At 41.6% G+C, this 27,247-nt stretch overlaps 1 protein-coding gene across 2 annotated transcripts in view; it reads right to left on the bottom strand.

Annotated features, from left to right (window-relative positions):
* KLHL1 (kelch like family member 1) overlaps positions 1–15,218 on the bottom strand; it is a 264,468-nt gene extending 249,250 nt beyond the window's left edge. For both annotated transcript variants that reach the window (XM_068423667.1, XM_068423675.1), the window contains exon 1: positions 14,713–15,218. In XM_068423667.1, coding sequence (XP_068279768.1) covers positions 14,713–15,218 — 506 coding nt within the window. The remainder of the gene's footprint in view (positions 1–14,712) is intronic.
* Between the last annotated feature and the right edge of the window lie 12,029 nt (positions 15,219–27,247).

Below are 27,247 nucleotides of genomic sequence, written 5' to 3'. Positions count from 1 at the left end.
ATCATTACCAAATATAAAAAAAAAATAAATTCTTTCCTGTTGTAATCTTTTTTTTGGTACAATATGTTTCCTAAAATTCTAGTGATTTTTTTACCTGGAATTTCTCCAAACAATGCACACATTTCTTGACTGTCCTGGACAATATACTAGAAATGAGGCTTTACCAAAACTGATCAGAGAAGAGGAATTGTTAAACTGTTTTGCAGGCTATGTATCTGTTTATATATTCCTATGATTACATTTCAGCAGCAGCATGGCATTGTTGACTCATGTTACTTGCTGTTTACTAACTGCAAAACTTCTGCAGAACTGCTGTCTAGACATTCGATCCCATTGGGCATCTCTGCTGATTATTCTTGTGACAGGATAGCCAGTTGAACTATTCCATATTCATTTTTTCAGAGGATGTCTCTGGTTTTTCAGGATTATTTTGCATTCTAATTCTCTCCTGTAACATACGATGAATCCTCTAAGACTCTTTTAATCTTTATTTTTAAGCAGCATAGGCTTTATTTCATTATTTAGTCATTAGTGACTACAATGAAAGTACCGGGCCCAAAAGAAACATATGAAGAATTCCAACTGATAAAACTATTGTTTCTAATTTTTCATATGAACAAGGCTTTCTTCTTGCATTTCTTTTATAGAAGTTTTCACAAATACAATTTCCACCCCAAATGAACAGTGTACAGAAGCAGTCACTTTCATGTAAATTTCAATCCTCTCAGACTATTGTATTTTCAAACAAAAGTCATTAATCTTCTAAATTGAAATAACCATAGTCAAGATATGCAAAACTCAATTCAGGAGGATTAATTATAACCAAATATGTTGGTGAGGGCATTATTGATTAACAAAAAATTATTTATTGAAGCTTTTTCTATTAAAAAAGTCTTCTGAAATGTGGAAGTATTTTGAAGTCCTCTTGTCTGAAAATAGAAGACTAAAAAGATTTTAAAAAATTATCCCCACTAACTGAAAATGTTAAGAATTGTTTATTCCATATTCCTTACTTCTCTCTCCCCTTCTTTCTCCTCTCCTCTTCCTTGTTTTGAATGTTACATATTTTGAAGTTGTACTTACTATTGCTACTTTGGAGTTTTTTTTAATTTCTTTTGGAGTTTTTTTTTCTGAACCTCAGATAAGTGATATAAAAAGTAGGTTGTCATTGTGGATAAATTAATAATAAAAATTAAGACAAAACAATTGACCAAAAAAAATCAACTTGCATATATAGAGCCACCAGACATTACACAGAGAAGGTGTACATTTAAGAATGATGATTAGTACTATAAAATTCTGTGATAAATAATTTTATAAAAAATAATCTTTCAGACATTCACAAAATTATCATAATTCAATTACATGCATAAAAATATCAGTGCATGTGGAGATTAATAATGAATGAATGTATGCTAATATTATTCTAGATTCCAATTTACAAGTAGAGAAATAACAAGGAATTTGAGAAAAAGTGGTGAACCAGGTCAGCCTGCAGGCCTGGATTAGTGACCTACCTACCCTGTCTAAAGCATAAAAAGAACTTACATCTCCATAGGAAGCCAGAAGCCTATCTAAGCACAGAAAGTTGAGTATCTGAAGTGCCACATATTCTTGCAAATACAGATGCACTGTTCTTTTTTCATGTTTTCTCCATACTTACAACACTTGTCCAAGAAACATACGACAACTTCTATGCTACAAAAGAACTTCTTCATTGCTAAAGTATAAGGTATTCTGGGAGGAGATAGTTTCAATAAAACTACACAGCACAAAAAAATATGCATTAGGTATGCATCTTGTATTTTCTCTCTTACATATTTCTACATGAATCACTTAAACAGTTGAAGAATCACTAGAAAAAAATAGGAGCTCAAATAGGATTCAAATCATAGCACTATATTCAGCAAAGAAGGTAAAAGTGTGTGATTATATCTATTCAAATGAAAGGATCTTTTGCGATATCTTATTTGACTTGTTTTTGGGTTCCCCTTTGAGCTTTGCACAAAGCAACACTACAATAGCAGCAAAAAGATACCATAAGGTCAAAACAATACCACTTTTTCCATATGGTTAGAGTGGAAGGAAGGATAAAAACAGACAAGCAAATACAAGCATTATAAAAGGTTCAACATTTTAATGTTGATAAGACAAAATAAAACAGAAAACGCGACTGATACTGTTTAAAAAGAATGAATGACAGGTGATGCGCTCCACACCATGAGCCTAGCCACTTATTAGACAATAAGAAAGTAAGTGCCTTAAACTCAGACAATCAATTCAGTGTCATAAAGGTTATTGGTTTAGATTCAAGAAATAATTTTTAATTTTTGAAAAAAACATTTCTGTCTTCCAAACTGTTTTTGAGATAACGGCAAATGTTGAAACAATGCCAAAGGCCAAAAGATAAAATCTCCTATTTTCAACCAGATCTAATGCATGCTCATCCTTTATTTTCCAATTTATTTCATTAATTAAAGTCAATATTTTTCATGTGAAAAATATCATTAGCATGAATTCCTGTAAACTTATGTCTTTGGTCTGAGGTAAAAGCAGCTTCTGTATAGACACTAGGCTAGGATGAGTGTTTTCTGATTTCTATAAGTTACCCCTAGGATTTACCATAAATCTTTTACTTTAAAGCCTCCAGACACATCAGCACACATGGGTCAAGTAGAACAGATCAAATTCCACATGAAGTAGTGAAAATGGAAATCTAGAGAAGAGATGTGCCTAGGTAAGTTAAAGGATGGGTTCTGGATCCTAATCACTAGAAAAAGTATATGTGATACAGCTAAAATCTGGCAGGGAGATGCGCAGTAAAGGACTGAAGAGTAAAGAAATAGGAGGCATGATGAGAAATGTGGTTTGGAAAACCAGACTACACATGACAATGACCTGTGATGCTCTGAATATGCATTTTTATGAGTGTATAAATGTAACACTAGTCTAAACTTACAGTAATCCTCAGCATTGGCAGTACAAATACTCAACACCTAAGTTGGAAATAGGAGATACGGAATTATAGTCATATACAGATAATATGCTATTTCTTGTAGTTCTTGTAGGGAAGAACAACCTGATACAAATTGAAAGTATGTACTGAAATTTCCATTTTCCAAACTTTAACATGAATTTTGGAGAAACTTACATTGGTTTGTTTATTCTACAGCTAAATGCTTTAATTTCTCATTTTGAAATAAATTAAACTATTATTTTAAAAGTCTAAATTATTATAATGTTTTAATCTGTTATTATAGTTAAAATCAACATTTTAAACATTTTTTGAAATAAAAATGTGAAAAGATTAATGGGAAAACATCTAAACAACATTATAATCTTTAGTAAAACCATTACCAAAAAATCATAATATTTTAATATTTTAGATCTGTGTTTGGCTTTAATTATTGGTAAGCTATGACTTTTTAAAATAAAAATCAGAGATTTTAGGCACTGTTGAAATTATATTTTTGATAAAGTTTAGGTTTGGGGACTTTTGGGGGTTTTTTTTCAGCATTACTAGGGATGACTACACAGTTACTTATCTTTCTGTGGAAGCTGCAACAGTTCTCAGCTTTTTACATGACAGATTTCCTTTCTGAAACTTTTAGTGGCACACATCTAGCTATTTCCCTAGTGCAAACAGTTTATTTTAGGTCACCAATCCTGTATTCTAAAAAATTGTTCAAACAACACCAGGAAATTTGTATACTAGTAAATTCTGCCAAAACATCATAGCATAATATTTAAGGAGCAGTTTTCACCTAAAAAATGCAAGTTTGAGATATTAAAGGAAAGAGCAATCTCTTAAGCTGCTTGCAAAAGGGTATAAAAAAAATGTGTCACAAGGATAAGAAGTAGCTGTTAGAAAGCAATGATCACGTGTTACGAATATGTTAACCTACATGTAGCAGCACCATCCTTATGAATTTAGCACAGATTCCAACAATATGCTCCAATTTTTTTTCATTAATACTATTTAAGTGCACTTCACTGCTCACAAAAATACCACAGGGGAATCAACTATAATTTATTTATTAATAACTCTGTAGGAATCTAAAGATTAAAAACATGTGTATATGCATAAATATATAAAATATGTATACATATATGCACTTTTTATATACGTATGTATTATGATGTTTATACACAGAGAGAAACGCAGATGATGCAAATTTAGATGTCTGTGTGCACATATAAACTTATATATATGTCCATACTATCATTATTACAAAACTGCTCTTATCAGAAAAAAAAATAGATAGATATTCAAGCCAACAGTATTTCTGGACGCTTACCTACAAAGATTCAGCATCAATCAGATTTTCCAGAGATAGCTGTTCTCCTCTGTTCATGCTTTTGGTTTTACTGTGGAAAGGTTGAACATTATTTCCCTTTTCTAACATTCTTTGATTTTACCCTTTACACCACCATACTTTAAAAGGTATTTTCCTGATTAAGCCACTCTCTGTGCAGCTGATATTTTCATTGCCAAATTTTTTCTTCATGTTCAATCTTTTGGAAATATTCTGGCAAAAGAGTGCAAGCATTTCTGAAAATAAGTCCAGAGGAAAAAAAAAAAAGTTGGTTTAGCCAATGTTTAAAGTACATGGGTAACAACAACAAAATAACTGTCAAATCTTGCTTTCTAGTGGGTTTAGTGGGCCCATGTTTCAAAGTAGCACCCTTACATTCACTGGAATGAGAGAAAGGCTCTTTACTATTTATGAAAATCTACCAAGATTTACTTAATTCTGGCCTTTTAGAACAATTTGAATTTGCAATGTAGACTTCAAATGATGTTCATTTTCTCAAATTTAATTGAACATTAAACATTTAAATTGAACATTTAAATCTGAACTACCACTTTATACTGCTGTTACACTCAATGAAGAGAAATAGGCATGTCTAGAAGACAATTCTTATTCTAAAATGTGCATCTAAGAAAGATAAGATAAATCCCTGTCACTGACAGAATGAATTACTCATACTTAGTTGTCTTACTGACCCATTAAACATAGCAAATGGTACCATCAGCTTGGCAGCAGCTGAGGAAAGGCCAGAGAAACACAGTAAAACTGGGAGCTGGGGAGAAAACATAGGAATGGGAATTCTATTAGGATTCCATTAAAACTGACAAAGGAGCTGGAGAAAGGTGTAAAGAATACTGAAATTTGAAGACTAGGAAATAGTGGCAGAGAAACAGAAGAATGAAAGGTCTGACAATCTGCTAAGGAACTAGGGAACAACTGGACTTCATTTGTGAAAGTATCTAGGACAAGACACAGGAAAGAAAGGACAGTTCTGCATTAAAGTATATAACCTGCTGTGTAAACCAAGGAGGCAGATCATTAAGAGCAGCCAGTAAAATCAAGTAACACTGTCTGGGTAAGGAACCAAGGATTTGAATAAGGCACTCAGGAAGTTTGAGACTGTGGAAAGGAGAAAAAAAAAAGATAGGATAAGATCCAAAATGAGAACAAAAATTAAGACAAAAAGAGTTTAAAGAGGATGGAACACAAGGAAGCAAGTTTAGGAGCATCAAAAAGAAAAGTGTATGAGTCTGTGCTTGCCACTAGGATCTCAAATGCAGCAGAAGACTCTGAAGATTTCCTATGCCTTCAGCTGCCATATTCCTTGATCTTTCTGCAGAGAGAGTACACAATCACTGTTGTAATTATCCACACAAAAATTAAGAACTTCCTTTTCCTATCAGTTATTCTATCAGTTCAAGTGGCAGTGGGATATACAGTGAATCCTCAAGTTTCAGCCCTGCATCCAAGTGGTGGACAAAAGAAATGACACCACGAAGAGGAAGTCAGGCAAAAATTCCAGGAGGCCTGCATGGACAAACAAGGAGCTCCTGGATAAACTCAGACATAAAAAGGAAGCCTACAGAGGGTGGAAGCAAGGGCAGGTAGCCTGGGAGAAATACAGAAAAATTGTCCAAGCAGCCATGGATCAGGTTAGGAAAGCTAAAGCCCTGATAGAATTAAATCTGGCCAGGAATATCAAGGGCAACAAGAAATGCTTCTATAGGTATGTCAGTGATAAAAGGAAGACTAGGGAAAATGTGGGCACTCTCCGTAAGGAAACGGGAGACTTGGTTATCTGGGATATGGAGAAGGCTGAGGTACTCAGCAACTGTTTTGCCTCAGTCTTCACTGACAAGTGCTCTAGCCACACTGCCCAAGTCACAGAAGGCAAAGGCAGGGACTGGAAGGATGAAGAACCGCCCACTGTAGAAGATCAGGTTCAAGACCATCGAAGAAACCTGAAGGTGCACAAGTCCATGGGACCTGATGAGGTCCATCCACAGATCCGGAGGGAACTGGCGGATGAAGTTGCTCCTTTTTGAGAAGTCGTGGCAGTCTGGTGAAGTTCCCACTGACTGGAAAAGGGAAAACATAACCCCCATTTTCAAAAAGGGAAAAAAGGAAGACACAGGGAACTACAGGCCAGCCAGTCCCACCTCTGTGCCTGGCAAGATCATGAAGCATATCCTCCTGGAAAGTATGCTAAGACACATGGAAAATAAGGAGGTGATTGGTGACAGCCAACATGGCTTCACTAAGGGCAAATCATCCCTGACAAAGTTGGTGGCCTTCTAAGACAGGGTTCCAGCTTTGGTGGATAAGGGAAGAGCAACTGACATCACCTACTGTGACGGACCGAGTCTGTATGCCTTAAACAACTTGTTTGACAACTCTGGCTGGAGGAGGGTATGTGTACTACAGAGGCCTACAAGTCTGGCGAGATAAGGGCCCTGGGAACAGAAAAATACCCCTGATGTGCCTTAATTGTTGTGATTTACAACTCTGGCTGGAGGAATAGATAAGTCCTGCCGAGGCAGGATGGTATCTTTTCCTTGGGGCCAGCCTACATGTGCAACAACTTTGCAAGGCATCAACCATGCTTGTGCAGAAGCGGGGTCATACAGCGGACACTATAACTAGGGGGGATCACGACCACCAGACACCCCTTGGGGGACCACCGACTCATTTCGAGAACAATCTAAGACTGCAAAGCGCAGGCGTCTCAATCAGCATGAGAAGCGAGCAGAGAGGGGAGACAAGAGGGATGTTACCACTCTCTCCTATCTCACCTGCAAATGGCCTAAAGTATTTAGACCTTCTTGCTTGGGATGCTGGTGCACGCTCCCGCCCGCCACCTGAGGACCGATCCTGCAAGCGATTTACCGGAGGAGCAACTCTGCAAGCAACTTACCAACTCTACAGACAACTTAAATCGCTGGATCCAAGGGTGGTGATCTCTCTTTTCTTCTCTCTCATAGTCTCTGTCCTCTTTCTCTTTTCCTTTTTCCTTTTCTCTCTTTTCTCAATGCCTTTAGAAACCCAAGACACTTACAACCATGCCACTTTCCCTGTATTAATAAATTGTTCTTAATTTCATACCAGTTATTTGGTGTCGTTTCACCTTAATTTACTCCAAGGGATTTATGAACTAGTTGCGACCAGGTCGTAACACCTACTTGGACTTGTGCAAAGCCTTTGACACTGTCCTGCATGACATCATTGTCTCTAAATTGGAGAGACATGGACTTGACAGATAGACCACCCGGTGCATAAGGAATTGGCTGGATGGTCGCACTCAAAGAGTTATGGTCAACGGCTCGATGTCCAAGTGGAGACCGGTGACGAATGGCATTCCTCAGGGGTCGGTATTAGCACCGTTCCTGTTTAATGTCTTTGTCGGTCACATGGACAGTGGGATTGAGTGTGCCCTCAGCAAGTCTGCAGATGACAACAGGCTGTGTGGTACGGTTGACATGCTGGAGGGAAGGGATGCCATCCAGAGGGACCTTGACAGGCTTGAGAAGTGGTCCTGTGCGAACTGCATGTAGTTCAAGAAGGCCAAGTGCAATGTCCTGCAGGTGGGTCGGGGCAATCCCAAGCACAAATCAGGCTGGGTGGAGAATAGATTGAGAGCAGGCTTGAGGAGAAGGACTTGGGGGTCATGGTTGATGAGAAGCTCAACATGAACCAGCAATGTGAGCTTGCAGGCCAAAAGGCCAACCATATCCTGGGCTGCATCAAAAGCAGCATGGACAGCAGGTCGAGGGAGGTGATTCTGCCCCTCTACTCTGCCCTCGTGAGACCCCACCTGGAGTACTGCATCCAGCTCTGGGGCCTCCAACATAAGATGGACATGGAGCTGTTGGAACGAGTCCAGAGGAGGGCCACGAAGATGATCAGAGAGCTGGAGCAGCTCTCCTATGAAGACAGGCTGAGAGAGTTGGGCTTGTTCAGCCAAGAGAAGGAGAGAAGAGGAGGCTCCAGGAAGACCTTCTAGCAGCCTTCCAGTACCAGAAGGGGGCCTACAGGAAAGCGGGAGAGGGACTTTTTACAAAGGCATGTAGTGACAGGACGAGGGGGAATGGTTTAAAACTGAAAGAGGGTAGATTTAGATTAGGTATTAGGAGGAAATTCTTTACTGTGAGGGTGGCGAGAAACTGGAACAAGTTGCCCAGAGAAGCTGTGGATGCCCCCTCCCTGGCAGTGATAAGGCCAGATTGGATGGAGCTTTGAGCAACCTGGTCTAGTGGAAAGGTGTCCCTGCCTGTGGCAGGTGGGTTGGAACTAGATAATCTTTAAGGTTTCTTCCAACCCAAACTATTCTATGATTCTATGATGCACTGACTTCTGTGTTCTTCTCCTTCCTTTTTTAAAAAAAACAAAACTGCTAAAAAATCCACATTAAAATGCTTGTTTAGAAGTAGCAAAGCCAAAGACCTCACAGTTAGGAAAATCCAGAACTAAATTTTCCATGTAACTTTAATTTAGTTCCATCTATGTATATGTACAGTCTTTAGCTATATGATCATGCAGTATTTTTATCACCAGATTCTTTTGCATCCCATGCACAGAACATACATCCTCTGAGAATGAATCAGAACTATGGAGGAGAAAGGTCTGTGGTCTGTGTTGTGTATGAACCCTTCCTCTTTTGTTGTGAAAGTCAGAAGTATATGTATAAAAGCATAAAAGTTATATAACCATTTGTAAAAGTTTCATAATTGAGTTGAAAAGCTATCTCATGGTAAAGACATGAATTATTCTCTTCTGATTCCATAACCTATAAATGCAGAGTTGTGTGATCTGTATTCCATCCCTAGCATTAAATTTCATTCCTAACAGAGCAGTGTATATGAGATGATAGCCAAGTCAATGGAAAACATAAGCAGCTATAAATTTGACATCTATAGTATCTAATTTTAGGATCTGGCTTTCACAGTAGTATCCACAGTTCATATTTTGACATCTAAATAATATCAAGAGGACAGCACCTCAGAAAGGCCATAGCCACGTTCAGTTGAGAAAATACTTAAAGGTGTGAGAGTTCACAGGATAGACTAAGAGATGGGAAGGTGTCTTGATTCCCCTCTTTTTGTAAGCTCAGGTACCAAGGTCAAAGCTGTAAACAGGAAACTCCATTTACTTAGATATCAGAGCCCAGAATCCTCTCTTAAGACTAAATACATTTACAGCAGTACATCAAGTACTTAAGCTGTGAATTTTAATGACAATTTTATCTACATTTTCTAAAATGATGAAAATATTTTCTCATTAAATTAGAAAGCTACACTGAAATTCTTGCTCATCCTGACAGGTTTCAAACTCGTAACTTTCTATAGCAGCATGCTAACCACAAGGTGGTAGGTTGCTATGAGAAAAGGAGGAAGATACTAAAGTGGGAGACACTAATGGGTAAAAGCATCAAAATGCAAGATTTGTGGGATCGGAACAGAAAAATACAAAAGAAATGCTTATCCAATAGTTTTGATTCTATAGTTTAGAAATACACATTGTTCCTGATTCTACCCTGATCATTATTATTGTTTCTTATCAAATAATGATTTAATTTAAATAAATAGTTTCGGCCATAGAGACTTGTAAAATAAATTGCTCAGTTAATGTTTGAATTACACAATTATGCTCTCACTTTTTAACATTTTGGATTCCCATTAATACTGAATTTTTTACTTCCCAGTGATAAATTTGACAGAAACAGTAGAAAATGCCCTTTCCTCATGCATTTTTCTAGTGAAGCAAGATATGAGTGTGAAACTGCTGTATGAGGAGGGCACAGTACTGAGTCCTTTCACTTCTTGCTTTACAGTACACTATTACACAGTATCTAATGGTGGGAGGACTTGTCATCTTTTTTCAGAAGCTGTATTTTCAAATATTTGTATGTTTTATGAAAGACTACTGCACTCTCAGTGCTTGCTTTATGTGGGTTGTGCATATCTAGCATATCCTTCTTAGAACTGTCTCTTAAGCAAAATGTTAACTGAATCCTGTGTTCCTCACTCCTCTTGCACACAGCCAGAGGAGTGTGGGATTGGTTTGCAGAAGGGTTCATCATTTATGGGTGCAACTGAGAATACAGAAAGCAGTAGGAGAAAAATGCTATGTGTTCTGAAACCAGCAATTCAACTCTTTTTCACTTTTATCTCTCTCCCTGTTTTACCCCTCCATTGTAAAATAGGGCTGTTGTAAAGATAAATCCATGAATAATTTGTGAAGCACATACTGAGTGTAGTGGTGAACAGTACTGAGGGCTCATGAGAAATTATGTCTTCATAGGATTTGGACAGTGTAAAGCAAGCAAAGCATGCTACCATTCACTGAGGAAGAAGGAAAGAAAATGCTGACTTTTTCTTATTAGGTGAATACTATTTATGTAGAGGGTTGATTAATATGTCAGGTGAAAAAAGCTATCATAGTGATGCAAAAACTCCCATTATAAACTCATAGGAGCTCATGGCTGCACAGAAAATCTTAGCACTGGTATTTTCCAAGCATTTTGTGGTTGATTTATAAATGTTAATTGTAAATTCATTATATAGATTTTTTTCTAACAGCTTTTCCTTACAAAATTAAGATCAAAATAGAACCTATGTTTAGATACCTACTGTAGTTATAGCCAAATTTGTCATGCAAGCTCTGAAACAATTTGATTTGCAATTTTTCAGGCAATTTCAATCAATCGAAGTGTTTTAGCTCTAATTGTTCACTGTAAAACATTTTTTTTTTTTTACAAATACAATATGGAATGTAGAACAATTATGTCAGTACTTTATATCATTCATGAAGTCTAACTCTTCAGTCTTCTTAATGTCAATGGGACTATCCACATAATGTTACTTATGCGTATAAATACCTGTACAATTAACATGACAGGATGTTCTTTAGAAGCATACAAAAACAAATTAATAAAGTAGAATGTACTTGTTACTACCAACCATGCTCTAATACTAAATAAATTCCATAATATCTAACAGAATATTAAAAGTAAAATTAAGAATTCAAGATCATTCAGCTAAGTGTTTAACTTAGATGTGAAAACAGAGTAACTACAAACCCACAAAGAGCCAAAACCAGGAATTCTGCACATAAGATGGGCTGAAAAAAGATTCCAGCACAGAATTCATGTATTAAGCAGAGGGGAGCAACCAGGAAACAAAAAATAAATTCTTTTGGGGGTATAAGGATCCCAAATAGAATCCAAAGGAAAAAAAAGTGTAATTTTCACTTGTACATACATAGTAATAGTAGAAATAACAACAAATTTACTAATCCCAAGCATAAAACCAAAGCCGCCTTGTTGATCTGCTCCTCACGCTATGTCCTGCCATTGGATTCTGTCCTGGTTTGGCCCAAACCAGGCCAATTAGTCTTAGAGAAACCAAGGTCACTGCTAAATTCCTCACTGCTTACGAGTGAAGAGCCGAAGGGGGTTGTACCTGCAGGGAGGAGTGGACGGGGCAGGTGACCCAGGATTGACCGGCAAGGTATTCCATCCCATACATGTCATTCTCACTTTCCTGCTTATCACTAACCCACTGCCTCCTGGAGGTGGGGCCCAGGAGGGAGGGGCCCTCCTGTCTCCCACTGATTGGTACCAGCTTTGCCAGTTTCCAGTTAAAAGCCTGCAGGTGTGATGGCAGTGGAGCTACTGCATTTTCCCTTCTGTCTGTGCTGGGGGGAGGTACTGCCTTTTCCCCTCTGTCTGTACTGGGGGGAGCAACTCTGCCTGAGGAGGATTTCCAAGCTCTCAATCTTGGCTTTGTATATATTTGTATATATTTGTATATATTTGATTATTTCTATTATTATTGTTATTATACTCTTTTTCATTATCATAGTTTATTAAAACTGTTTTAACTTTCCAACCCATAAGTCTCTCTCCCTTTTCCCTTTCCCTTTCCCTTGGGCGGGGGGGGGAGAGGGTTAACAGAGAGCATCTGCCACCTGGTTAATAGCTGGCCCAGCTTTAAACCGTGACAGATTCCTAGCTAATACTGCCCAGAGACCTCCTGTTCACAACATGTGAAATATTGGGGATATGGTCTATATTGCAACATATCCAAATGTTGAATTCTCACCGTTTTCACAAAACAAAAACACTGTTTTCCGAACAGTCCTAAAGTATTAATGTGGTTGCTAAATATGTACAGGACAAAATACTAAGGAGAGACAGGAGTTAACAATTTTACCCTCACTGTACCAAACACCCAGGTGTATGCCTAAAGGCTTGGTGGAAGTTCCACATATTCATCTGTTTATGTATTTGGTATTTTCTATCATTCGGGACTGAATGGTAGTTTACATATCCTATAGTCATAATGAAGTAAAGAAGTTGGCACAATTTATAAAAACACTAATTTCTGCAGAAAGAGTGAGACATAACTTGCCAGGGCATTAGAAGATCGTTGGATCACAGAGCTTTCAACCACAGCACTGCCATTTTTGCAGCACTTGATCACCTTCTGCCACAGCGTTCAAAATTCGTATAAGTAAACAAAAGGTTCTTAGGTGGAAAAAGATAAAGTCTCAGACTCTAAAACTATCTTAAACATTTTCATCTCAAAAGGTGGCATTTTATTTAATAATAAACTGGTATCTCCCCACCTTAGTTATTTCAAATCTGAACAAATTTTAGCATATTCCTTCAACAAGACTAGGAGCTACTGATGACGAGATGCGTTGTTTCAATAGCAATGAATGAAGAACACGAAATAATGGATCATAAAATCCCAAAAGCAATAAGAATACATCAGATATATATTATCCCAGAGTGCATACGTGATGAGAAAGTTCATTCTAGCAAGTCAACTCTTATGGACAAATCAAGTGGCGCCATTAAAATTCGGTAAGCTTCTGGCAGTATACAGATCTCTGAAGATTCTCAGTTCAGTGACACACCTAATATAACATCTACAGAATGAGATTATATTTGTATCAGTTTTTAACCTCTTCTATTCAGTTCAGTAACCTTGAAGATATAATTTTGTTTCATTTTACCTGTCTTTATAATGTATCTCAATAACTTTTTGTATTGAATCCTACAACAAGCATCTTCTTGTTCAGATTACTTCCAGTGTTCATGAAAACTTCAGCATACATTTTTTCTTTAAAAATGTACCATGTCATTCATCAGCTATTCCACATTTGTTTAAATGATGTAGCTCCTATGAAATGAACTATGCTAACTGACAAAACAATGAAGGTCAAGTAGAGAATATATGTTTTAGGTCTCTATGAAAGTGCTTAACATACTCAAAGTTATACGCACATGTATGTTTATCTACAGCCATATTAACCCAAACAAATACACAGTGCTGTCTCTTCAGTAAAATATTTAATACCATGTGCTTTACTTTCAACATAAAGAACAGAAATCATTCTTTTCTGCTTAGAAACATAACTATATATTTCTTTCCATAGAAAAAGTAAAAAATTACAAGGGAAATGAAAATGAAATTATGTTAACCATGAAGAGGTGGGGGCAAGCAGAGTTAAACCAATAAAACATTTTATCCTCAGGATTATCTGTATCACAGTATTTCTGAAAGCTCTATGTTAGCTGCATTTCCTTCTTCTAATTATTTTAATTTCTGTTCAGGCTGGGGGAGGAGGAGGGCAGGGACTGAGAAAGAAAAGTGATTCAACATTAAGAGAAGTTTCATATGAAACATAAGCATCTGGATGTGTCGGGCTTGTTCTTACATCTTCTCAGGTGTCACTCAGTTGATGACTCAAAAAAGAAATTCCTATTTCTCTCTGAGGTAGGCTCTGACAGGATTTAGCCGCCCAGTCCCAGGAAAGCGGATGTTTTTACTTTTGAGCTTTCACCTGGCATCCCAATACTCAGCACAACATCACCTCCCGCTAGCATTTTAATGAACTTCTGAGAAAGTTGGGTGGCAAGGATCCCCAGCGTGGAGCGCCGGCTTTGAGAGGCGCGTGTGCCCGGGCCAGTCCCGCGGGCAGGGGCAGGGCCAGGGCCAGGGCCAGGGCCAGGGCCAGGGCCAGGGCCAGGGGCAGAGGCACCTGCTGGATAGGGGCAGGACAGGAGCAGGGGCAGCATCCCCTGCCCGCGGCACCCCGACCTTGAGGCTGGCCGGTCTCTCCAGCGGCCCTTCGGCAGCCGCCCTCCCGCCCCCCCCCGCAGCCTTTCCCGCGTAGCGGGGCGCCCCTCCGCCCCCAAACTCTGCCATATCAAAATGAGGAGCCCTCCCGCCCCAAGGCCCCACCACCCTCCCGCAACAACGCCCGCACACTTGCCCATCTGCGCCCCCCACCCCGTCACTCTCCCCCCACGGCCGGGGGTCAATGACCCCCCCGCAGCCCCAGGACCCGCGGACGCTGCCCAGGTTGCGCCGGGGCCGCCGCGCTTCCCTACCTGTGCCCGCCTCCGTCACCTGTTGCCCGGCTGCCTCCATCCGCGCGGCCCCCCGGCGCCTCCTCCTGCTCTGGCGGCGCCAGGGGCTTCTCGGGCTCCCGGGCCACCTCCATTCCGCCGGGCACCGCCTCCGCCTCCTCCTCCTCCAGGGACTCCACATAGAAGATGGTGCGGGGCGGCGGCGGCCCCGGCCCGTGCCCGTGTCCCAGCCCGTGCCCGCAGCCCGGCCGGCCGCCGGCGGGCAGCAGCGTCCCGTTGGGCGGGCTGGCCGTGGTGGCCGCCGAGGAGGAGGCGGAGGAGGCGGATTTCTTCCAGAAGACGCTGTTGCTTCTCTCCTGGCTCTTCAGCAGGCGGCTCTGGCTGGGCCCCCAGTGCTCGAAGCTGCTGTCGGGCGGCAGGCAGCCGCCCCCCGCCGGGCCGCCCGCCGGCGAGGGGTGGCTGAACAGTTTCCAGCGGAGGCGCAGGATGTGCTTCACGTCGAAGTCTTTCCTGCCGGAGCCGGACATGGTGCCGCGGCGGGCGGGGGACGGGCGCGGGCTGAGGCGGGACTCACGGCGGCCAGGCAGGGCCGGGCGGCGGTGGCGGCGGTGGTGACGGCGGCGGCGGCAGCGCGGGGCGGCCCCGCTCCCGGCAGCGGCGGCGGCGGTTCCTCCGGGCAGCCCGGCGCCTGCAGGGCGAGGGGTGGTAGCCGCCAGGAGGAGAGAGATGCGCGCACACACCAGTGCAGAGAGAGAGGGAGGATGGATGGAGTGATGCACAGAGCGGAGAGGAGGTAGAGATACCCAGCAGGGAAGGGAGAAAGAAGGAGAGATGCCCGGAGCTGACAAGAATTGCACGGTGATCAGTGGGAAGGGGAGGAGAGAGAGGCAGAAATGAGAGAGACCTCTCAGGGGAGACAGGCACTTGCGAGGGAAGAGCGGGCGAGGGAGGCTGCGAAGACACGGTAATCTGATTAACGGGGGAGCGAGCGGAGCTACAGCCCGGAGAGGACCGGCGGCGGCAGCAGCCACAGTGGGAGGCAGGTGGCTCTTCCTCAGTCTCTTAGAGCTCCGTGACCAAGTGTAGTCAGAAAGGGAAAAGTCACCTGGAAGCCTCTCTCCACCTCCCGCCTTCCCATCCCGTTTCTCAAGGGAGTCTCATGCCTGCAGTTATCTGGGATGGCAAAGCCTGAAAGCTGGCACAAGAGGGAAGGCGAGGCTCCTTTATATACACTGTACGTAGGAGAAAAAAAAAAAAAAAAATCACGCCCGTGAGGCTGTCAAGGTCCTCACTGTACAATTTTCTATCTATCTCGGTGCCTCTCACCAAGCCGCCCCCTCCCCTGCATGTGACGCAGATGTGCTCTGGGGCCGTCAGTGTGAAGAGACAGAGGAGAAAGAGATGCTTCAGTCTTCCTCGTGCAAGTAAGTCAGCAGGTCACTCACTGCCCCTCGTAGCCTCCTACTCCTCTCTCTCCACTGCAGGTCTCCTCACCTTGGTGTTTTGATTGAGACCACTATGTAATACTGGGAGCAAAATAAAGCCAAACAACAAAGGCAGCAGCAGTAAACACAAGAGCGTGAATCACAGGAGTACAAACTCATTAGACTGTATGCAGACTGGATGAGGTTACAGGTTAACGATTTATTCTGCAGGCTGCATTCATTAGCCTGTTGGCTCAGTGTTGCTGTACCAGTAGAAAACACTGACTAGAGGGACAGCGTGTCAAACAGAAATAGCACTACACATCTGCTTCTTACCTTTTATATCTGCTTTTAATGCAGTCTGACAGTGCTAAACCCAAGGGAGGTTCCTTCACAACAGAGAGATCTGCTTAGGAACATCTGCCCACTTAGGAAGGGTGTCACGAAGTACACTGTGCATCTGGGACATAATTACAGAATTAAAAGCTTCATGGAGAAATGTAGGAGAGGGATACGGGGGCAAAACTACACTGCATATCATCACCTGCTGGCTCATAAATCCTCATGTATGAAAAGTTGCCAGCAATAAGATGATATACAGAATGCCTGCCTTTCACCTGTACCTTAGAAACTAGTATTTTAAAAGAAGATTTATTCCTAGAAAAATGATGAAAAATATTGTATTTTCCTCCAGGTACTCTGCATTCACCAGCTTCACCCATGCACTCATGAGCTATGAAAAGTTATTTCTTTGTGAATTCAAGAAGTTGAAGGAATTCTTTCCCTCAAGCTGCAATGTTTTAACTCCTCATTCATAAACCATCACTTGAAAATTCCTCCAGAGAAACACAAAAGTCAAACATTAATTATCAATTTTATTACTGTTTTATTTACTTTATCACTGAAGTATATTACTGTTTTATTGGCTTTATCACTGAAGTAGTGCTTCTGGGTACAAACCAATATTAGGTTTTGTGTTTTAAAGTTGATAAAGTTCTGGATTTCACAGAACAAGAAATTCAGGACACAAAGTCCTACTTTCAAGGGAAGAAAAATTGCCACTGTGCATTTTAAATATTGATTTATGCCACAACAGCTGGACTGCAAACTCTCTAGTGCCTCAATTTTGCTCTCTGTATTCAGTGATAAAAAAAGACAAAAGCCATTCTAAAGCAAACAGAAGAGACAGTTCATTTTTATCCAGGAACTGATATGAGTGAATATGTGCTGCTTGGGAGAGCAGCGTGAAGAAAGGCCTAAAATCTTCACCTAGAATAGGACAGATGAAATTTTCATCATTTCAGACTTAGAAATGCATCTCTTATGACAATATATGTGACACCATCTGTAGTGAATCCTGGTTACTTAATGTCTAGTTACAAGCTCTAAAAGATGATTCTATGAATACATAGACAGTATGCTATCTGTTCTGTATTTAATACCTCTTAACAGATTAGGAAAATTTAGGAATACTCTGATTTGAGGAGAGTTACACAATTTCCTTGCCATATTATAAATCTTAGACATTTTGGAATCTGTATTAATGTTTTAGTTAATCGTTTGAGGTGAACAGTTGATAGGTTAGATTTTCTAGCTTGATTTCTGTTACATAGATATATATGACAATGCATTCCAACAAAATTGTTCTTCTAAATATACTTCGGAGGTCACTCAATGAATATATTACAGTATCACTCAAGAAAGTGATTCAGTTTTTTATCACTTTTCCAGTACAAACTAACAAGCAATTATAAGGAAAAAAAATATTTTAGCTTATTTCTTATTCATAATTTTTTTAGTTCAGTTACGTTAATAACTAAAATAAATAGTCTTGGATTTTTTTAATTCAAATATCAACTCTTCAATATATCGTGTATAGGCTTTGATATGCTTTTTAACACTACTTGATTCTTTCGTATTTTAGTACATAAACATTTTTTGCAAGTAAGAGATGCATTAATTTGGTATGTAAACCTGATTTTTCATGAATGAAGATGTATGAACACTTCTCTATTATTAAATGAAATCTGGAAAACTATCTTGATTTTCTTAGTCCATATCACATTCACAATTATTTTGTTAAGGTATAGTACGCTGGAGAAGCAGCCATTGTCATGACATACAGTTAATGAATAAATTGGTTTCCTGAGCATGAAGTAAAAGAATGAAACAGTTTCATTTACTTAGGTTTTCATAGTTTCTTATCTTCATGTTTCCCTGCAAACACTTTTCACATATGCCAGTGAGGCAAAGAACATATTCTAGATGAGCACATGACAAGATGATCACAAACTGTCTTTTGCATTTCAACCAGAAGTTGAACCTTCTGGTACATAAAAGGATTAACTTAAATGTATAGGTTTTCTAGACTTGCTGTTTGATACCTAACAGCCTTCTATCCTTACCTTACACATCCCATGAAGCACAGACAAGTTAATAATAAACATGGGCAATCTGTCACGTGTCTGTTGATTGCACAGTGGAACATAGTGTATGGCATTGTGTTTTTGTTTATTAGCACGTTTCTGAACTTCCTCACTTGTAGTTTCTCCAGATTATTCATAACCACTCAAACCCTGAATAAAGTTACAGACTTTTCTTGAAAGTGATTATGACTCTTTTTTTCTTTATCTATTAGCTAGGCAAACAGATGAAAGTGGTTAATCTTTATGTCCCTGTTATGAGTCAGATTCCTGACACTTTCTCTTTGTGTTTTTTGTCTTTCTAATGCTCTTCAAGTGAACTAAATTCACATAGTCATGTCCCTAAGGAAGTCTCATGCTCATGTTTTGTAGGAAAAATGACCTAGGGATATATATTCTTTTAATAAATCCTCCAAGTAGTAAAAAGAGCTTCCAAAGAGAAGGACCTTGAAGTAGGTACTCAAAGTAGTCAAATTTTATTCACCTTCTTTTTTTCCTTCTTTCCATTGCAGAGCTTTGGAGTATTATTTATTTTTGGGTTTCAGAAATTTTACATTAAGCTGTTTACACGTTGTACCCTGTACCCCGGGGAGAACTGGTGAATCAGGAATAAAGTTAAGTTGTAGTTGCAGTTATCGATTGCTAAAACAAGCAACAGAGGAACCATCGTGCAAGGTAATTTGCTAACAGTACCCTTAGGGTTATGAATAGTCCTAATCTATGTGAGTCTCCACATTATATTCACATAGTCGTAAGACATATAGCAAGTGAGTCTGAAGGTGATGACATATGTGTTACTGTGGAACAATAGTTATTAATAAGAGAAGGGATATACCTCTCAGCAAATTAAAATCATAAGGGGTAATTTTGTTATTAAATTTTAACCTTTCATGTATTTTTAATACAGAAGACACTAAATCTTGATGAAAAGAAGCAGAAAAAAAAGAAGAAACATCACTGTGCTTTGAATAAGGACAATACTAGCATGAATGGTTTTAAAACAATTCTCATTTGCATGTGGGAATTCTCACATGAATGAATGAACATGTACTTCATCTATACAGATGCTGATCTGTAGGTGGTTAATTATACATTCAGAAGCAAGAATCTGAGAGTGTTAAAAATATGCTGTGAAACAGATCTGTAGAATACTCAAGCTAAAGAGAGTAGAGACAGAAATTAATGGGACTGGATGTCCATTGAGAGATCAAAACTTACTGAAGAAAGCAGCAGTGTCTAGGCGATAAATGAATAAATAATGTATTAGACTTATTCTTTAAACTTTTGTCGTGTACAAAGCCTTTGAACAAGCTTTATGAAATGTAGATATATTCTGAATCAGTTTAGATGAGTAAACTGTGAAACACTGGGAAAAGATGGCAGTAGTGGGAAATTAAACTGTTATTTTGTATATAACGTATACATATAATGCTGTGGCATTGCTGTGAGTCAGGAAGGGGAGTTTCAACTTGTTGAGCTAATTTTCCTCCTATAATAGTATGTGTAGGCATATTTAAAATGCTATAAATATGTCTACACTTATTAACTATGATTGTTTTCTAATGGCAAAAAAGGAATAACAAAGACAGACAAACAGTAAACCAGAACTGATTCACTTGTCAGCTCTTGTGTATGTCTTTTTGTAGTGACTTTTCTCCTGAGATTGGACTTCTGAGAATGAGTTAGCCTTTGATAAGTTAAAATGTTAAATGATGTTATTTCTCAAAATTAACACTGAGCTAGCACAGGATAGATTCCTGTAAGTGTGGTCACATGACCATCTACATTTATTCCAGGAGGTAACAAAAATTGCTTCTCCACAGTTGTTGTTTACTGCCTCTTTAGTAATGCTGGATAAAATAATGATATATGAATTGCTCCCAGTGGTGATTTGAACAGACCCATTTTATTCTGCATTGCAGGAGCCTAGAAGAGCACAGTCAGTTATCTTATACTAGCTTGAGGGACAGTCACTTCTTAAGCCATTTCATTATGATCACAAGCAGTTGTATAAATACACCCTAAAGCAGTTTCTAAATGGTCAGAGAGTTTCACTTAAGAAGAGTAAATGCTACATGATTTGTCGTGGATAAAGATTCACAAGTAAACTAAGGCTAGAGAACAAAAAAATATGAAATCAGAGAAATAATTATTAAATTTTGAAAAGTAGACAAATTAAAGAATATTAAGGTTTGTCAATTCTAAAATCATATAATCACAGAATAGTTTGGGTTGGAAGTGACTTTTAAAGTTCATCTAGTCCAACCCCCCTGCAATGATCAGGGACATCTTCAACTAGATCAGGTTGATCAGAGCCCCATTCAACCTGACCTTGAATATTTCCAGGGATGGGGCATCTACCACCTGTCTGGGCAACTTGTTCCAGTGTTTCACCACCTTCATCGTAAAAAATGTCTTCCTTATATCTACTCTAAATCTACTGTCTTTCAGTTTAAAACCATTGCCTCTTCTCTTATCACTACAGGCCCTACTAAAAAGTTTGTTCCCATTTTATAAGCCCCCTTCAAGTATTGAAAGGCCGCAATAAGGTCTCCCAGGAGCCTTCTCTTCTCCGGGCTGAAAAATCCCAGCTCTCTCAGCATTTCTTCATAGGAGAGGTGTTCACCCCTCCGATCATTTTTGTGGCTCTCCTCTGTACCTGCTGCAGCAGATCCATGTCTGTCTTGTACTGAGGACCCCAGAGCTAGATGCAGTACTCCAGGTGGGCTCTCACGAGAGCAGAGTAGAGGGGCAGAATCACTTCTCTTGACCTGCTGGCCATGGTTCTTTTGATGCAGCCCAAGATACGGTTGTCTTTCTGGGCTGCAAATGTGCGTTGCCAGCTCATGTCCATCATTTCATCCACCAGTATCCCCAAGCCTTCCACAGGGCTGCTCTCAATCCCTTCATTCCCCAGCCTCTATTAATACCAGGGGTTGCCCCAGCCCAAGTGCAGGACCTTGCACTTGGCCTTGTTGAACCTCATGAGGTTCACATGGGCCCACTTCGCAAGCTTGTCCAGGTCTTTCTGGCTGGCATCCCGTCCCTCAGGCAGGTCAACCACACCACTCATCTTGGTGTCATCTGCAAACTTGCTGAGGGTGCACTCGATCCCACTCCCACTGTCTATGTCATTGATGAGGATATTAACCTGTACTGGTCCCAATATGGACCCCTGAGGGCCATCACTTGTCACCAGTCTCCATCTGGACACTGAGCCACTGACCACTACCCTCTGGATGAGACCATCCAACCAATTCCTCATCCACTGAACAGTCCATCCACCAAATCCATCTCTCTCCAATTTAGAGAGAAGGATGTTGTGGGGGACCTTGTCAAAGGCCTTGCAGAAGTCCAGATAGATTACATCCGTAGCTCTTCCCTTGTCCACTGATGTAGTCACTCCAACAGAGAAGGCCACTAGGTTGGTCAGGCAAGACTTGCCCTTGGTGAAGCCATGCTGGCTGTCTTGAATCACCTTCCTGTCCTCCATGTGCCTTAGCATAGCTTCCAGGAGGATCTGGTGCATGATCTTCCCAGGCACAGAGGTGAGGCTGACAGGTCGGTAGTTCCCAGGGTAGTTCCCACAATTTCTCTGTTTGCAACGGTTTTCAGTTCTCTTGAGAAATACATAGTTTTTACCTGCAGTTCCCAAGCTGACTATAGATTACCCTTACTTGAAAAAAGTATCATGCCTTTGTTTTGAAGTTTTGGTCAAGAGAAACAGCTGAACTCTGTCTAATACAGGCTCGGCAGAGCACACACCTTTGTGCTCCTGTGCCATATTGCACATGATATCCTCAGAGCTAACCATTTGGAAGCCACTCATCTATCCCATTTGCTGATTCCCATGGAAGCTGTTCCTATCTATTTTAGGTGATAGAATTTCTTACTAAAATTACTATGTTGTTTTGTTTTAATTTAAATCAAACACTTCTAACAGTGCTCCTATGAATGATATCTTATCAATCTATCTTCTCTGTAGAAATTCTGGTGATGCAAAGTAAATAGGATGTTTTTTGTTAGCTAGATTCAATAACAGTTACTGTCATTTTTTCTGTGACTCAGAACTTTCTTAGAACTGGCTTTCTTTCATGTTCTGTTCAAAAAAAATGCAGTTTCATGCTGATCTTTTATTTAATATTTGTTTTTCAATCTGAAGTAAAATCATCCGTTAAATATTATATATTAGCAAATCACAACTATGGAGGCACCCATAGTTTGCAAACCAGGCTATGTAAAAAAAAGAAATATCTAGGATTTTACCACTACAGATATACTAGTAAATTAAATTAGACTTAATTAAATTGAACAGAGCCAATGGAACTGGCCTAAGATGGTCAATACTGATAACACATTATCACAATCATTAAAATGGTTTTGGATTGTACAAACTAACATCTCTCAATCTAGTTCAGGAGTTACCATAAGTCAGGAAACATATTCATCAGGGACTTTGGATATAGCCAGTGTTTTAAAGAATAAGAGTATTTAGCCATATGGAGGTAAATTGTGCCATGCCATTTGACCTGAGTCCCAGAGCCTGAACAGAGCAGAGAACAGTCACTGGGCCATTGTGTTTACTGTTCTAGACATGATCTTATGATGCTTATATTTCAGCTTATAGGTTCATGTTGTGGGTTGGCCCTGACTGGATGCCAGGTGCCCACCAAAGCCACTCTTATCACTCCCCTCCTCAACTGGACAGGGAAGAGAAAATATAACAAAAGGCTCATGGGTGAAGATAAGGACAGGGAGAGATCAGACACCAATTCCTGTCATGGGCAAAACAGGCTTAACTTGAGGAAAATTAATTTAATTTGTCACCAATCAAATCAGAGTAGAATAATGAGAAAATAAAAACTAAATCTTAAAACACCTTCACCCCATCCCTCCCTTCTTCCCAGGCTCAACTTCACTCCCAATTTTTCTTTACCTCCTCCCCCACAGCAGCACAGGGGGATGGGGAATAGGAGTTATGGTCAGTTAATCACTCATTGTCTCTGCCGCTCCTTCTTCCTCAGGAGGAGGACTCCTCACACTCTTACCCTGCTCCAGCGTGGGGTCACTCCCACAGGAGACGGTTCTCCATAAACTTCTCCAACATGAGTCCTTCCCATGCTGCAGTTCTTCACGAACTACTCCAGTGTGGGTCACAGAATCACACAGAATCACAGAATGTTAGGGATTGGAAGGGACCTCGAAAGATCATCTAGTCCAATCCCCCTGCCGGGGCAGGATTGCCTAGACCATATCACACAGGAACGCGTCCAGGCGGGTTTTGAATGTCTCCAGAGAAGCAGACTCCACAACCTCTCTGGGCAGCCTGTTCCAGTGTTCAGTCACCCTCACCGTAAAGAAGTTTTTCCTCATATTTATGTGGAACCTCCTGTGTTCCAGCTTGCACCCATTGCCCCTTGTCCTGTCAAGGGATGTCACTGAGAAGAGCCTGGCTCCATCCTCATGACACTTGCCCTTTACATATTTATAAACATTAATGAGGTCACCCCTCAGTCTCCTCTTCTCCAAGCTAAAGACACCCAGCTCCCTCAGCCTCTCCTCAGAAGGGAGATGTTCCACTCCCTTAATCATCTTTGTGGCTCTGCGCTGGACTCTCTCTAGCAGTTCCCTGTCCTTCTTGAACTGAGGGGCCCAGAACTGGACACAATACTCCAGATGCAGCCTCACCAGGGCAGAGTAGAGGGGGAGGAGAACCTCTCTCGACCTGCTAACCACACCCCTTCTAATCCACCCCAGGATGCCATTGGCCTTCTTGACCACAAGGGCACACTGCTGGCTCATGGTCATCCTGTTGTCCACTAGGACCCCCAGGTCCCTTTCCCCTACGCTGGTCTCCAACAGCTCTGTCCCCAACTTGTACTGGTACATGGGGTTGTTCTTGCCCAGATGCAGGACTCTACACTTGCCCTTGTTATATTTCATTAAATTTCTCCCCGCCCAACTCTCCAGCCTGTCCAGGTCTCTCTGAATGGCTGCGCAGCCTTCCTTTGTGTCAGCCACTCCTCCCAGTTTTGTGTCATCAGCGAACTTGCTGACAGTGCACTCTAATCCCTCATCCAAGTCATTAATGAATATATTGAATAGAACTGGTCCCAGAACCGACCCTTGTGGAACTCCGCTAGACACAGACCTCCAACTGGACTCTGTCCCGCTGACCACTACTCTCTGGCTTCTTTCCTTCAGCCAGTTCACAATCCACCTCACTACCCGATCATCCAGACCACACTTCCCCAGTTTAGCTGCGAGGATGCTGTGGGAGACCGTGTCAAACGCTTTACTGAAATCGAGATAGACCACATCCACAGCTTTACCATCATCTATCCACCGGGTAACATCCTCATAAAAGGCTATCAAGTTGGTTGAGCAAGACTTCCCGTTGGTGAAGCCATGCTGAGTGCCCCTAATGATCCCCCTATCCTTGATGTGCCTAGAGACAGCACCAAGAACAAGTTGCTCCATCACCTTTCCAGGGATGGAGGTGAGGCTGACCGGTCTATAGTTACCCGCGTCCTCCTTCCTGCCCTTTTTGCAGACTGGAGTGACATTCGCTTTCCTCCAGTCCTCAGGCACCTCTCCCGTTGCCCACGACTTAGCAAAGATGATGGAGAGTGGCCTAGCAATGACTTCCGCCAGCTCCCTCAGCACCCGCGGGTGCATCCCATCAGGGCCCATGGATTTATGGACGTCCAGATTGCTTAATTGGTCCCTGACCCAGCCCTCATCAACCAAGACAGATTCCTCCTCTATCCTGACTTCTTCTGAGGCCTCAGGGGTCCAGGGCTCCTCAGGACAGCCTCCAACAGTATAGACAGAGGCAAAGAAGGCATTCAGTAACTCCGCCTTCTTTTTATCCTCTGTCTCCAGGACCCCCACCTCATTCATCAGTGGGCCTACATTGCCTCTAGTGTTGGCTTTACCTGCAATGTATTTGAAGAAGCCCTTTCTGTTGTCCTTGACCTCTCTTGCAAGGTTTAATTCCAAGGAGGCCTTAGCTTTCCTAGTTGCCTCCCTACATCCTCTGACAACAGACTTCTATTCCTCCCAAGTGGCCAGCCCCTCCTTCCACGATCTGTACACCCTCTTCTTCCACTTGAGTTTGCCCAGCAGTTCCCTGTTCAACCATGCAGGTCTCCTGGTACCCTTCCTTGACTTCCTACCTGTTGGGATGCTCTGATCTTGAGCTCGGAAGAAGCAGTCCTTGAATGCTAACCAACTATCTTGGGCCCCCTTACCTTCTAGTACCCTGTCCCATGGGATTTCCCCTAGCAATTGCTTGAAAAGGCCAAAGTTGGCCCTCCTGAAGTCCAGAGTTGTGATTCTGCTAGCTATTCTGTTCCTGCCACATGAGATCCTGAACTCTACCATCTTATGGTCGCTACAACCAAGGCTGCCCTCAACCTTCACCTCTTCAACCAGACCCTCCTTGTTAGTGAGGATAAGATCCAGCAGCGCTCCTCTCCTAGTTGGCTCATCCACCATTTGCATCAGAAAGTTATCATCAATGCACTGGAGGAACCTCCTGGACTGAGGATGGCTGGCTGAGTAGGCCTCCCAGCAAATATCAGGGTAGTTGAAATCCCCCACAACAACCAGACCCTGTAATTGCGAGACTGCTCTCAGCTGCCTGTAGAAGGCCTCATCACCCTCCTCATCCTGATCTGGTGGCCTGTAATAGACACCCACAACAGTATCACCCCTGCCAGCCTGCCCCTTAATTTGCACCCACAAACTCTCAACTCGCTCCTGATCCGCCTCTGGACAGAACTCAATACATTCTAGCTGCTCACTCACATAAAGAGCAACTCCACCACCTCTCCTTAGCGGCCTGTCTTTCCTGAACAAGACATAGCCATCCATGACCACATTCCAGTCATGCGAGGCGTCCCACCAAGTCTCTGTAACTGCCACTAGATCATAGCCCCCCGACCGAACATGGATTTCTAACTCCTCCTGCTTATTCCCCATGCTGCGTGCATTGGTGTACAGGCATTTCAGGGAGTGAGCTGGGCACACCGATTTCATCCCAGATTCACCCCCTGATTTCACCCCAGGGGGATGGGGGGCCTCCTGGTCTACCTCAACACCAGAGCGTTGCCCCAGTGGTGCAAGCCCAGCTACCACCCCATCCCCCTTCGAATCTAGTTTAAAGCTCTCCAAATGAGCCCTGCTAATTCCTGTCCCTTAGAACCCTTTTGCCCCTACGACATAAACCTTTCCCATGTATCACTGTCACGCCTGTTGTCTTATAAAACCAGCCATTATCAAAGAACCCAAAGCCCTGCCTGTAGCACCAGTCTCGTAGCCAGGCGTTAATAGAGAGAATCCTACTATTCCAAACAACGTCATCACCTGAAAATGGAAGGAGGGAGGAGAAAACAACTTGTGCCCCAGACTCTTTCACCAACCGCCCTAGGGCCTTGTAGTCTTTCTTCATCCCCCTCAGACTACGGGATGCAGCTTCTTCCCCACCTGTCTGGAAGATCAGCAGGGGGTAGTAGTCTGTGGCCTTCACCAGGTTGGGGAGTTGCCTGGTTATATCCCTGATTCGGGCTCCAGGCAGGCTGCAGACCTCCCTGTGATGGGGGTCAGCTCTGCATATTGGGCCCTCAGATCCCTTTAGGAAGGAGTCTCCAACCACTAAAACTCTTCTCTTCTTCCTTATGGAGGAGGTAGCTATACGCCCGTCAG

The sequence above is a fragment of the Nyctibius grandis genome, chromosome 2 (assembly GCF_013368605.1).
Source record: "Nyctibius grandis isolate bNycGra1 chromosome 2, bNycGra1.pri, whole genome shotgun sequence".
NCBI lineage: Eukaryota > Metazoa > Chordata > Aves > Nyctibiiformes > Nyctibiidae > Nyctibius > Nyctibius grandis.
This window is presented reverse-complemented; position numbering and strand designations above follow the sequence as displayed.